Source organism: Artemia franciscana, chromosome 10 (genome assembly GCF_032884065.1).
Source record: "Artemia franciscana chromosome 10, ASM3288406v1, whole genome shotgun sequence".
NCBI classification, from domain to species: Eukaryota; Metazoa; Arthropoda; class Branchiopoda; order Anostraca; family Artemiidae; genus Artemia; species Artemia franciscana.
The window spans coordinates 6,542,675-6,557,434 of NC_088872.1; the positions used below are offsets into that span (position 1 = coordinate 6,542,675).

At 35.7% G+C, this 14,760-nt stretch overlaps 1 protein-coding gene across 1 annotated transcript in view; it reads right to left on the bottom strand.

Annotated features, from left to right (window-relative positions):
- Window positions 1-14,760, bottom strand: part of LOC136031710 (double-strand-break repair protein rad21 homolog) — a 69,019-nt gene that overhangs the window by 39,701 nt on the left and 14,558 nt on the right. Inside the window, exons 3-4 of the mRNA XM_065711411.1 lie at window positions 9,956-10,242; window positions 1,297-1,459 (exon numbers count right to left, since the gene is read on the bottom strand). Coding sequence (XP_065567483.1) covers window positions 1,297-1,459; window positions 9,956-10,242 — 450 coding nt within the window. The remainder of the gene's footprint in view (window positions 1-1,296; window positions 1,460-9,955; window positions 10,243-14,760) is intronic.

The following is a 14,760-nucleotide window of genomic DNA, read 5'->3' on the forward strand; positions in this document are numbered from 1 at the left end:
AAACAAACCATAGGCAATTTCTCTGGAAAATATCTAGCAAATCTTTATCAACTTTTCGGATTGCCCATGCTTCTGAGTCACATTTGACCACTGTCATCACTATAGCTTCCAATATTCTAATCTTGGTTTGAGACTTATCTTCCTATTCTTCCAAACTTTTTTTAACTGTGAAAAAACACCCTGAGCCTTGGCTATTCTACTTTAAACATTTTCATTCCTTCCATCGTCTTTACTAATAATACTACCAAGGCAAGTGAAGCTGTTCACCTGATCAATCTTTTCGTTACCCAACATCACCTTTTAATCTTCACTTATCCCTAGCTTTAGTGACTTAATCTTCTTAACATTAATTTTGACACCTATTTCAGCACCCTGAACTCCCAAAACCTCTAAGAGTTCATTCATTTTGCTCACACTTTCATCTAAAATGCTTAAATCACCAGCATAATTTAAGTCCAGGAGAGTTTTTCCTCCCCATTTGATTCCGTGGTCTCCCATTGCCTTTCCCATGCTCCTTAAGAAGAAACATACCAAAACGATCCACATAAAGGGGGATACAACACAACCCTGCTTAACTCCTGATTTAATATGAAAACAGCTCCATACCTCATTTTCTACCTTAACCGCAGCAGTGTTATTCTCATACATAGCAATGATCACTTTAATGTATTTGTCTGGTATTCCATACAAGGATAAGACCTTCACTAAAGCTCAACAGAATCGAACACTCATGCAATTTATTATCATACAATTTAGATTTTAAAAATAGACTATACATGAAAAAACAATTTATTTAATTTAATTTTAAAATAAATTATCCGGTCTATGATTAATATTTTAACAAAAATAACCTTTATATAATAGCAGTGTTATGCATAAACTAATTAGCTTATCTTTAGATCCAATACTATACATGCAAAAATTAAATCACGTGGCCAGCAACCAATTCACCCTTATGACAATGGCCCTTTCCGAAAAAGGTTCGCCGTGCCTGTCCTAAACGTTTCCTGTGGGAACTAACCCATTTAGCATACTGGAACTGGGCCAAAGCTCAAAATTATAAGTACCCCCCCTCTATAAAAATAATATTATCGAGGGGCGAAAATCATTGACTGTTTCCAAATAATATAATTTGCAATCTTGGAGTCCTCAAAAGTTGCTAAATTTACCCGTAAATCATTTATATTAAAATATATAAGTTCATACAACACAAAATGAGAAGTAGGCCAACATTTTCATGGTCTTTGTACACAAACAAGGGACTATAGTCCCCCAGGATCTGTTGTCTTCACTTACCTAACAGCAGGAGACGGAGGACCGCCAAAATCAAAATCTTCCTCTTCTTCTTCCATAGCCACGGGAGAAGGTCGACGAGGAGAAGGCTCTGGTTCAGCAAGGGGTGGCGGAGCAGGAGCTTCACTGAACAAAGCATCAGGGCCTTCGTCAAATAAACCTCCAGCTGTAATTATATATATTTATTGATAAGAGAAAAAAAAAAGTTTTTTACAAAAAAAATTATTGTAGATTATATTGTGCACTAACAATCTCATACTGTGTTTACACATTATGTAAATCCGAGCAGATTGTAAAAACCGAGCGGATTTTCTGACCAAATTTTTGCTTGAAAATTTTTCTACTCGTCCGCTCGGATTTGCTAAATCTGATTTTGAGCATAGTTTTCAAAAATTAATAATATGAGTGTCAATCAGAAAGTTTTGGATAAACCCAGACCCTGTTTTTCCGTCTTCTACGTCTTATGACAATCAGTGCGATAGCCAAATTCGCAAGTATTTTTCTCCGGGATTCTATTCTCATATTTCGCACTTTTTTTTACAATTTGAATTACGCGCCATAAATGCTGCATTTGATTGATTATAATTTGTCAAATCGTTCGAAAAGGACCAAGCGGAATCCCGGTTGGATTTACGCAATGTGTAGACACCATCAGACTTTCAACCGCAATGGGGTTAACATATTCAAGTTCGAAAATACTGCCATGTTGTGGAGTTTATTTCATGCACTGAAATTGTCAATCAAAATTGATTGTATGCCACTTAAGTTGCACCCTTCTTACAAAAGAAATAAGTTTTTTTGAAAACTATGGATGTTGTAATTATTTTACAAACTAAACATACAATATTACGAAGATGTAACAATATTAATAATTTATTTTTAACCCACATCGCATACAAAGATGCAACTTGTGGGGTATAACAAAAAAAGAAGAAAATACACTGCAAACATAAAAAACTTAAAAAAATTTGAAGAGCAGAGTAAATAAAGAAAACAAACAACATTCAAGACACCGAAACACAAGAAAATGAAACCATTTACGAAGAAAGGTGACTAAGACAGTTGAACGAACCAAGACTTAATGGAGCCTCATTTAATAATTAAGAACATAACAATTGAAATGTTTGAATAATATCTAAATATGTCGAAATTAATATTACTCTTTCCGAAAAATTAAGAAACATACAAGCAGAGATTTAATATACCGTTAATAGATAACATTTATCAAGAATACTGTCTTGTATTATCCGTGAATACTATCCGTGGAGACATGCATTCACAAATAGGGGAATTCCTCCATATTAGTTCTAAGGAACAGTTATCTCAGAGCCAAAGTTATCAGTCACAGTATAACAGTATAGAACCACAGTATAGCAGAGAACAGTTATATGAAAGTTTGAGAGCCTTAAAAGACTCTGAAACTCGCATCCCTATATAAAACTTTGGATATTTACACCTATTCCTTGGAAATTAAAAAGAATAGGAAGAATTTGCTTGAATAGAGCAGAGGCATGGATGATGAACTAAATTATGCTTGTCTGAAACTCCTCAGAACGAGATATTTCGAAGTTTCCTAGTGGATCATGACAGATACGTGAATAGTGACGGGGCGGGCAGTGTGGGGCCTATGGCGGTTTAATATAAGAATATGGGGTACTATAAACCACAAACGCCATTTACAATGTAGCGTGTGGCGATTTTACGAACAAGGTAACGAAATGTTGGATACCTGCTATTATTAATTGGTAATGTAATAGGATTGAAGGTGAGATTTATTAATTAGAAACAATTGATCAACACTTTTTGTTGTCAAAAAATTATTTAGTCAAAATCCAAAGAAAATCTTATCTGGTCCCCCTTCTATATCCTGCTTTATTTGCTCTCATAAGTATTTCCAAATATCTGGAAAGACAAGTATGTGCTAACACAACCATATATCATGTTGGATCGAAAAATCCAAATGGCAGGAATTTACAAAGATAATATACGAATCTTCACCAGGCTCAACAATATTAACGATCTTAAAGCTAGAGCTGTAATGTTCTGTGTAAGGAAAAACATCTATTTTTCCTAATGAAAGAGAACACCCCTTAACAATTTCCAATGAGTGTATAAACCATCACTATTTACAGGCAAGAACGAAGGAATGTTGAAACAAGAAAGCTTCTTTTGTTCCCAAGGTCTGAAGAGGAGGAAAAAAATGACTAGTCACAAGCATCAGTTTGACAGAAAGTAAAAAGTATTTTCTTGAATTTTTCTTGAAGAAAAGTATTTTCTTGCAATGGGAGGTTGGGAGCCAACCATCCCGTGCTTTTGCACGGTGCTTGTTGCCGATAGTACGGCATCACGGAGCAGTGTCATGTAAATAAAAGTTGATGTCTTTGGGGTATCCTTCCTAACGAAATGGGGTAAACAATTTTGTGAAATGTCTCGTAACCAAAGTTTGCTTCTTTTTTTTTCACAGTGATAGCCTTCCGCAGATTTCTCCAGGTACCCATTTAGAGCTTATTCGACTCTGGCTGAGCTTACAGAGTCACGCCACTGACCCCCGTCCCAAACTAAATAATCGGGTACACTAGGATTCGAACCTTCGCCCTCTTAGACATTTATTGGCATCCATGCCGAATTCAAAATTTGTTTTTATTTTATACATTTATTCGGTTTTAACAAAATGCTTCCAAATCTATATATTCTTCTACCCATTTTTATTCTTTCACGCATTTTTAGCAAGCTTTTCTAAATCAAGGATAACTGATAAAACTTTTTTCTCTTTTTTTAAGTGAAAATATAAAAAAGAGGTATTTTTCAAAATCTAAGAGAGGCTCAAACGTATATAAAAGCTTCTTTTCTGCATTTCAAAATCTAGGGGTGAGGGTGTTTGTTTAGTTTTTTCTTCTTCTCTTTTAAATGAGATTATAAAAAGTTAGTTTTCAAAATCTAATGCAGGTTCCAGTATAGACAAAAGCCAATTAGCACCTCTGATGTTTTTCGTTGTTTGTTTTTATGGCACTTGGTATTAACCAAGTGACATATAGCAGTCGCCAATTCTGTCGGTCTGTCTGTCGGTCCCGGTTTTGCTACTTTAGGCACTTCCAGGTAGGCTAGGACGATGAAATTTCGCAAGCGTATCAGGGACCGGACCAGATTAAATTAGAAATAGTCGTTTTCCCGATTTGACCATCTGGGGGGATTGGGGGCCCGGTTAATTCGCAATAAATAGAAAAAATGAAGTATTTTTAACTTATCAGCGGGTGATTGGATCTTAATGAAATTTGATGTTTGGAATGATATTGTGTCTCAAAGCTCTTATTTTAAATCCCGACCGGATCTGATGACATTGGGGGGAGTTGGAGGGGGAAAACCTAAAGTCCCGGTTTTGCTACTTTAGGCACTTCCAGGTAAGCTAGGACGATGAAATTTGGCAAGCGTATCAGGGACCGGACCAGATTAAATTAGAAATAGTCGTTTTCCCGATTTGACTATCTGGGGGGGAGTAGGGGCCGGTTAATTCGGAAAAAATAGAAAAAATGAAGTATTTTTAACTTATGAGCGGGTGATTGGATCTTAATGAAATTTGATGTTTGGAATGATATTGTGTCTCAGAGCTCTTATTTTAAATCCCGACTGGGTCTGATGACATTGGGGGGAGTTGGAGGGGGGAAACCTAAAATCTTGGAAAACACTTAGAGTAGAGGGATCGGGATGAAACTTGATGGGAAAAATAAGCGCAAGTCCCAGATACATGATTGACATAATCGGAACTGATTTGCTCTCTTTGGGGTAGTTGGGGGGGGGAGTAATTCTTAAAAATTAGAAAAATGAGGTATTTTCAACTTACGAACGGGTGATCGGATCTCAATGAAATTTGATGTTTAGAAGGATATCATGTCTTAGAGCTCTTATTTTAAATTCCGACCGGATCTGGTGATGGGGGTGGGGAGTTGGGAGGGGGAAACCTAAAACTTTGAAAACACTTAGAGTGGAGGGATCGGGATGAAACATGGTGGGAAAAATAAACACAAGTCCTAGATAGATGATTGACATAAACGGAACGGATCCGCTCTCTTTTGGGTAGTTGGGGGGGGGGGGGGTATTTCTGAAAAAATAAAAAAATGAGGTATTTTTAACTTACGAACGGGTGATCGGATCTCAATGAAATTTGATATTTAGAAGGATATCGTGGCTCAGAGCTCTTATTTTAAACCCGACCGGATCTGGTGACATTGGGGGGGGGGGGGGTTGGGAGGGAGAAACCTAAAAATTGGAAAACACTTAGAGTGGAGGGATCGGGATGAAACTTGGTGGGGAAAAAACACGAGTCCTAGATACATGATTGACATAACCAGAACGGATCCGCTCTCTTTGGGGTAGTTGGGGGGGTGGGGAGACCTAAAATGATGGGAAACGCTTAGATTGGAGGGATTGGGATGAAACTTGGTTAGAAAAATAAGCAGAAGTCTTGCATACGTGATTTACAAAATTGGAACGGATCCGCTCAATTGCGGGGGGGGGGGGGGGAATTCTGAAAAATAAGAAAAATGACGTATTTTTAACTTACGAAGGAGTGATCGGATCTTCTTCATATTTAGAAGGACCTCGGAACTCCTATATCTTATGTTAAATCTCAACCGGATCAAGCGTAATTGGGGGGGGGGGGGGCAGTTGGGGGGACCGGAAATCTTAGAAAATACTTAAAGCGGTGAGATCAGGATGAAACTGGATGGGAAGAATAGAAACATGTCTAAGATACGTGACTGACATAACTGGACCGGATCTGCTCTCTTTGGTGGAATTGGGGGGGGGGGGGGGGTAATTTTGAAAATTGAGGTATTTGTAACTTACGAAAGGGTGACCAGATCTTAATGAAATTTGATATTTAGAAGGATATTGTGCTTTAAAGTTCTAATTTCAAATTCCGACCAGATCCTGTGACATTCGGGGGAGTTGGAGGGGGAACCGGAATTCTTGGAAAACATGAAAATTGGAGTATTTATATTTTACGAATAGATGATCGGATCGTAATGAAATTTGATTTTTAGAAGGAATTCATGTCTCAGAGCTCTTATTTCAAATCCCGACCAGATCTTTTGACATTGTGGGGATTTGGAGGGGGAAATCTTGGAAAAACACTTGGAGTGTAGGAATCGGGACGAAGCTTGGTGAATAGAATAAACAAATGTCCTTGATACGTGATTGACAGAATCGTACTGGATTCGCTCTCTTTGGGGGAGTTGGGGGGAGGGGTTCAGTGATTTGGCGAGTTCGGCGCTTCTGGACGTACTAGGGGGATGAAAATTGGTAGGCGTGTCAGGGAGCTGCACAATTTGACTTGATAAAGTCGTTTTCCCAGATTCGACCATCTGGGGGGCAAAAGGGAGAGGAGAAATTAGAAAAAATTAGGTATTTATAACTTACGAGTGGGTGATCGGATCTTAATGAATTTTGATATTTAGAAGGACTTTGTGACTCAGAGCTCTTATTTTAAATCTTGACCGGCATTAAGCCTCTTATTTTCCTTTTTAAATCAATCTATTAATTCATAGAATTTTGTTAGAGCTCATACCATATGATCTCTTGGCTCTTAGCTCTTCTCGCCTCGTCACAAGTGCCATATGAGCTCTTAGCTCTTGTTTTTAGGGCAAATCGACTATTTCTAAAGGATATAGCTATTTCTAAATGATAAAATATTCTCATCGGATACAACTTTTGACTGAGGAAACCTTTTGTATAAAAAAGTGAATAAGTCGTTTCCTTTTTTCAAGATGCGCTGTTCATTAAGTCTATGGTAGGTCCTATCCCATTCTTCCTTAGCACCCTGGTCAAAACAGAACGGTATGTTTTTTTGGTTGATTGTTCTTGTAGCCCAAATTTGCTATTTTTAAAGGATGAAAAACTCTCGTTTGATAGAACTTTTGACTAAGGTAACATTTTTAATAAATAAGTGATTAAGTTACTTCCTTTTGTTAAGATACACTGTCGATTAATCTATGGTAGGTCCATATCAAGGACAAGTTTTTACTTGTCCTTGATATGGACAATCAAGGGCAAAGTTTGCCCATATCAAGGGCAAGTTTTACTGAAATAGCTTGACAGTGCGTAAATTTTAAGGAATTTAATCAAATAAATTCGAATTCATTTAAAACATGTTAAAAATAATTTCTTAAATAAAACTGAAAAACTTAATGTAAGATAAAACTGACTAATACAAGTTCCAACTTTCATGCAAAAAATGAGTTTCTTTTCCATATTTTAAGCGATTTTCTTAAAAAAAAACCATTGTCCTTGACACCCCTGATAAAAAAAAAAGAATGGCATGTTTTGTTTTTTTGCCCGAATTGGCTACTTCTGAAGGATGAAAAACTCTCATTTGATACAACTTTTGACAGGAAGCCTTTTGAATAAATACGTGATTATATCGTTTCCTTTTGTTAAGATGCGGTGTCCTTAGGTCTATGGTAGGCCCTACACCTTTCTTCCTTGATATCCCTGATCAAAAACAGAATGACATATTTTTTTTGTTTTTTCTTTTAGTTTTTTAGCCAAAATTGGCCATTTCTAACGGATAAAAAACCTCGTTTGATACAACTCTTGATTAAGGAAGCCTTTTTAATAAATAAGTGATTAAGCTATTTCCTTTTGTCAAGAAAGCCCCATTCTTCCTTGAAACATAATATCAAAAATAGAATGGCTTGTTTTTTTTGTTTTAAGCCCAAATTGGATATTTCTAAAGGATGGAAAATCTCACTTGATAGAACTTTTAACTAAGGAAACATTTTTAATAAATAAGTGATTAAGTCGTTTTCTTTTGTTAAGATGCGCTATCGTTTAAGTCTATGGTAGATCCTATCCCATTTTTCCTTGACATCCCTAATCAAAAACAGAATGGAATGTTTTTTTTTTTTCTTTTTTTTTTGCCGAAATTGGCTATTTCTAAAGGATGAAAAACTCTCATTTGACACAACTTTTGACTAAACCTTTTTAGTAAATAAGTAATTAAGTCATGATTCTTAATGTTAGCCAACTTAATGATTATCAACTTGCTATTTTTGTATTTCAGAGTATTCATATTTTGTCCCCCGAAAGATATCGTCAAATTTTTAAAAAGAATTCTTCGTATCAGAGTTATGAGACTACATATGACTGATTTGGTATACGAGTGTGACAGCTCTCAGAGGGCAAGTTTCAGTTCCAAGTTCGCTGGACCATTAGTATGGAATTCTTTACCAATGAGTATAAGGTTATCAGAAAATGTCAGCCAGTTTAAGAGTAGACTGAAAAACTATAAAAGTAGACTGAAACACCTTCTGAGAAGAGATTAAGTAAATGATTGAAATAGGATGGCTTATTGTGTTGTTTTTTTTTAAGTAGGGTGTTTTCTTTTTCTCTCTTTCTTCTTCTTTATTTTCCTCTTTTTTTCACACTCTTTTGTCTCATTTATTTTTTTTTGTTAATGAAGTTGGTATTGTTGTTCGTTGAATCAGCCACTACTAACAAGTCTTTGACTTTCTAAAGTGAATGATGTTGTTTTGTTTGTGATGTTCTTTTTGTTGTAAGTGGTTGGTTCTTTTGTATACTGATGATATGTATAACAAAAATGTATCTCTCTCAAAAAGTCGTTTCTTTTTGTTAAGATGCGCTGTCCTATAAGTTTATGGTAGGTCCTATCCCATTCTTCCTTGACATCCCTAATCAAAAACAGAATGGCATGTTGTTTTGTTTTTTTTTTTTTTTTTTTTTTTTTTTTTTTTTTTTTTTTTTTTTTTAAGCCCAAATTGACTATTTCTAAAGGATGAATAACTCTCATTTAATACTACTTCTGACAAAGGAAATCTTTTTCATGAATAAGTGATTAAGTCACTTGCTTTTGTCAAGATACGCTGTCATTCAAATCTTTGGTAGGTTCTATCCCATTCTTCCTTGACACCACGATCAAAAACAGAATAGCATGTTTTTTTTTTTTTTTTTTTTTTTTTTTTTTTTTTTTTTTTTTTTTTTTTTTTTTTTTTTAGCACAAATTGGCTATTTCAAAATCTAGGGTATTATCCTGACAAACAGTAATTTTCCAGAAATTGTTCCTACCAAAAATATTTCTTTTCCATCTATTAGTTATTTTTCATAGAAAAGCCAACATTAATTTATTACTTTGGTCACTTTTTACTTGCTTTTGTTTGTTTGTTTTTTTTTTGTTTTTTTTTTTCAACTGCATCGAAAATTTGACAGGCATCAAACACAAATACATTGCTTGTCAAAGAAAATGGCTCCCATGGAGGAATTAACTCTTATCCCCAAGATTAGGATAAGAACTTGGAAAAATCTTTATTTTAATATCCTCTTATTTTTTTTAAACCTTAAAAAAAAAGTTTTTAAAGCAATCTTTTTTGTAGCAACAGAATTTTTTTTCATGTAAGCTTTTTCACCTTTTAATATTTAACTTTTATCTTTTAATTTAACTTTTCAAAGTTCTATCTCTTCATTTAACTTTTTATATCCTCACCCTTTTTTAAATTTCAATTTTGATCGATTCTTTTGGAAAAATTTTTATAGAGGAGCATTTATACATGCAGCATACACTCATGCAATGGAGATATTGAGTCATTAAAACTGTGAGTCCTGGACCTGAAGTTATCACTTTAGCCCCTACGAAGAGATGATAATTACTCACACATTAAATTTTGTCCAAGCTGCCCACCAAAACCATCATCTTTCAAAGGCGCGTCAATTTCCATTGTTGTCGAGTGCCTAACAAATCTGCCATCTCGCGTCATGTCTGAAAAACTTTCCCCAAACATATAACTTCCATTATCTCCATCTCTCATTATTTCGGCAGTATCAAATCCAATATCACCAAAAGCTTCGGGTACAAATCGCATCCCATAATCTTCTCGCATTGTAATGTCCTCAGTTCTGGTTTGATTTAGAGCAAACTGAGCTTGAATGTCAACACCGTCACTAAAAATAGGAGCAATGTTCATATATCACACGGACAGGAACCACTTTAGTTGTGATAATGAAAGTCAGTTTAGTTGTTTTGTCAGGTAATTATCAAATTAAAGAACTTCATGACGCTTCATCAATTACAAAGAAGTTTTTTTCAGCCTTTATTTAGTTGCTTTGTCAGGCAACTTACTGAGTTGAAGAACTTCAACTTAATGACCTTTATGAGGCTTTACCAATTTCTAAGGAATTTTTCCAGCATTTTTTCATATGCAACAGCTTAGATGCCAGTTTATCCAGAAGTTTTTCCTACATTTTTTTTTTCTCAGCAACAGCTTAGTTATCAGTTACCAGTTTAGTTGACAAAATAAAAGTAAGTTTAGTAGCTTTGTCATGCAACTTATTAAGTAGAGTGACTGCAACTAAATGTACTTCAAGAAGCTTTATCTATTATTAAGTAGTTTTTCCAGCTTTTTCTACGAAACATTTTAACTGCCAGTTACCAGTTTAGCTTATCAAGAAGTTTTTCCAGCATGTTTTATCCTAAAGAACAGCTTAGTTAATAGTTACCAGATTAGTTGTCAAAATAAAAGTAAGTTTAGTTGCTTTGTCAAACAACTTATGAAGTTGGAGAATTCTTTATTAAGACGTTTTCCAGCTTTTTTTTCTACACAATGTCTAAGTTGTCAGTTACCAGTTTAGTTTACGAAGACGTCTTTCCAGCATTTCTTTTCCTAAACAACAGCTCAGTTGCCAGTTACCAGTTTAGTTGCCAAAATAAAAGTAAGTTTAATTACTTTATCAGGCAACTTATTAAGTTGAAGAACAGTTTAATGAACTTCTTGACAATTATCTATTATTGAGACGTTTTCCCAACGCTTAGTTGTCAGTTACCAGTTTAGTTTACAAAGAACCAGCATTTTTTTTAAACAACAGCTTAGTTGCCAATTACCAGTTTAGTTGCCAAAATAACAGTAAATTTAGCTGCTTTGTCAGGCACCTTATTAGGTTAAAAAGCTTCAACTTAATAAACTTCATGACGCTTTATCTATTATTAAGAAGTTTTTCCAGTTTTTTTCTACGCAACGCCCTAGTTCACAGTTGAGTTTACAAAGAAGTTTTTCCAGCATTCCCCTCCCCTCCCTAAAAAATAGCTTAGTTGCCAAAATAAACGTAAGTTTAATTGCTTCGTCAGGCAATACCTTGAGTTGCAGAACTTCAACTTAGTGAACTTCATCTTTTATCAAGAAATTTTTTCCAGATGTTTTTTCTCCATACACAACAGCAATAGCCACGTAAATGGAGATAAATTGTCTCAACTTAAGAATCAGAGAAATATTCAACGGAGAATCTAAAATGAGACAAAGTTGCTTAAAATGAATTGTAGAGCTTTTCTTACTATTTAGAGCCATGCCATTTAAGGAGCGTCAATCGCCTGCCTGAAATATATATAATTTTCTAGGTTGGTATATTCAAAGTTTATTCCTGATATTAAAAAGAGCACGAAAAAATTGTGGGCCGAAATTTCCAATCAGATTTTTTTTTTTTTTTTTTTTTTTTATAAACATGTTTTTTTTTTTTACACCGATACTACACGGTATATATAGTTCATAAAAATCGTAAATTCTCATAGTTTCCATAGCATGACCATTTGTGATGAGTTGTGCATTTTTTTTAACTTTAGTGGACCATAAGTGACAATATCTGGGCAGGCCCAAGGACTGCCCTGGGCCCTGGATCATATAAGATCATATAATAAATACTCCAGTGTCGACGCAGCCCCCCATGGCCTGGGGGCAGGCATTGTAAGTTATGTCCTGGGGGCCTTTATGGTTCTTATGGAAGGAATGCTATTATAAACTTCAGAGAGGGCTCATTTGATTGGAAATTGAAAGTTATAGTTCACTTTTTAAGAGTTAACAGAGACCGGAGGGTAGCCAGCTAACCCACGCCCTTTTTTTCCCAAATGCATCCGATGGAAATTTTGAGATAGCCATTTTGTTGAAAATAGCGCCAAAATCTTGTAACAAAACTCTGGGTCAACACAACGCCTGCTCTTGGGCCCTGGGGGGTTGTGTCGACCCCAGGGTTTTCGTTAAATGATTTCTGAACTTTTTTTTTTAATAATGGCTAACTTGAAGTTCTTATCGGAAGAGTTTGAGGGAAAAAGGGCGTGGAGGGTAGGGGACTAGTTGCCCTCCGATCTCTTTTGACTCTTAAAAAGTCAAGTACAAATTTCAATTTCCAATCAAATGAGCCCTATCTGAAGTTTATACGAGCATCCCTTCCATAAGAACCATATTTACCCCCAGGGCATAACTTACGACGACGGCTCCCAGGGTCTGAGGGGCTGTGTCGACATCGGAGTTTTTGTTATATGATTTTTCAACTATTTTTAACAAAAAAGCTATCTCAAAATTTCTATCGGTTGCATTTGGGAAAAAAAGGGCGTGATTTGGCTGGTTACCCTCCGGTCTCTTTTGACACTTAAAAAGTGAATTATAACTTTCAATCTCCAATCAAATGAGCCCTCTCTGAAGTTTATACAAGCATTCCTTCCATAAGAACCATAAAGGCCCCCAGGACATAACTTACAACGCCTGCCCCCAGGCCATGGGGGGCTGCGTCGACACTGGAGGATTTATTATATGATCTTATATGATCCAGGGCCCAGGGCAAGCGTTGCAAGTTATGCTCTGCGGGCATATATGGTTCTTATGGAAGGGATACTCATATAAACTTCGAAGAGGTTGATTGGAAATTGAAAGTTCTAGTTCACTTTTTAAGAGTCAATAGAAATCGGGGGGTAACCAGTCCCCCCTCCTCACGACTTTTCCCCCCAAACCCATCCAATCGGCTTTTTGACATAGCCATTTAAAAAAAAAATAGTTCAAATGTCCGATAACAAAAACCCCAGTGTCAACACTATCCCCCAGGGTCCAGGGGCAGGTGTTATAAGTTATACCCTAGGAGCATATATGGTTCTTATTGAAGGGATGCTTGTATTAACTTCAGAGAGGATTTTCAAACAGTTCGTGGTAACGAGCTGTACTAAGGAGCGACCCGGCTCAATAGTAACCAAAACTCTAAAAAATAGAATTTTGATATCAATAGCTACATCAAAAGACTCGCATTTTAATGCTGATTTTAAATATATAAGTTTCATCAAGTTTAGTCTTGCCAATCAAAAGTTACGAGCCTGAGAGCAATGAGAAAAAATTGCGTTTTTTTAGAAAATAGGAGGAAACACCCCCTAAAAGTCATAGAATCTTAACGAAAATCACACCATCAGATTCAGCGTATCAGAGAACCATACTGTAGAAGTTTCAAGCTCCTATCTACAAAAATATGGAATTTTGTATTTTTTGCCACGCTAATTATTTTCCCAAAGTCAACGGATCAAAATTCTGAGATAGCCATTTTATTCAGCGTAGTCGAAAAACCTTATAACTATGTCTTTGGGGACGACTTACTCCCCCACAGTCCCCGTGGGAGGGGAAACAAGTTACAAACTTTGACCAGTGCTTACATATAGTAATGGTTATTGGTAAGTGTACAGGCGTTTTCAGGAGGATTTTTTTGGTTGGGGGGAGGGGTTGAAAAGAGGGGGATATGCTGGGGGGAACTTTCCATCGAGAATTTGTCATGGGAGAAGACAATTTCCATGAAGGAAGCGCAGGATTTACTAGCATTATTTAAAAAAACATTAAAAAAACAAATATGAAAAAGTTTTTTTCAGCTGGAAGTAAGGAAAAGCATTAAAACTTAAAACAAACAGAAATTATTACCCATATGAGGGGCTCACCTCCTCCTAATACCTCGCTCTTTACGCTAAAGTATTTTTAGTAATTTCAACTGTTTATTCTACGGCTTTTGTGATTCAGGGGTCATTCTTAATGAATTGGGACAAAATTTAAGCTTTAGTGTAAAGAGCAAGGTACTGACGAGGGGGAGAACCCCCTCATATATGTAATAAAAACATGAGAATACAAATGTTCTTTACGTAAGCTAATTTATATGTTACGTAAATCTTTTACTAATAAAAAGATTCGTAAAAAATTAAAAGTTCTAGTTGCCTTTTTAATTAACCAAAAAATCGGAGGGCAACTAGGCTTCCTCCCCCGCTCTTTTTTTTCTCAAAATCATTCGATCAAATTATGAGAAAGCCATTTAGCCAAAAAAAAAAAAAAAATGCAAATTTCGTTTTAATTATTCCTCTGCGGAGAGCCAAAATCAAAACATGCATTGATTCAAAAACGTTCAGAAATTAAATAAAAAAAAACAAGTTTTTTTTAACTGAAAGTAAGGAGCGACATTAAAACTAAAACGAACAGAAATTACTTCGTACATGAAAGAGGCTGCTTCCTCATCAACGCCCCGCTCTTTATGCTAAAGTTTTTTACTGTTTTAAAAAGAAGAATTGAGAGAAAGAGTCAAACTTTAGCGTAAAGAGCGGGGCGTTGATGAGGAAGCAGCCTCTTTCATATACGAAGTAATTTCTGTTCGTTTTAAGTTTTAATGTCGCTCCTTACT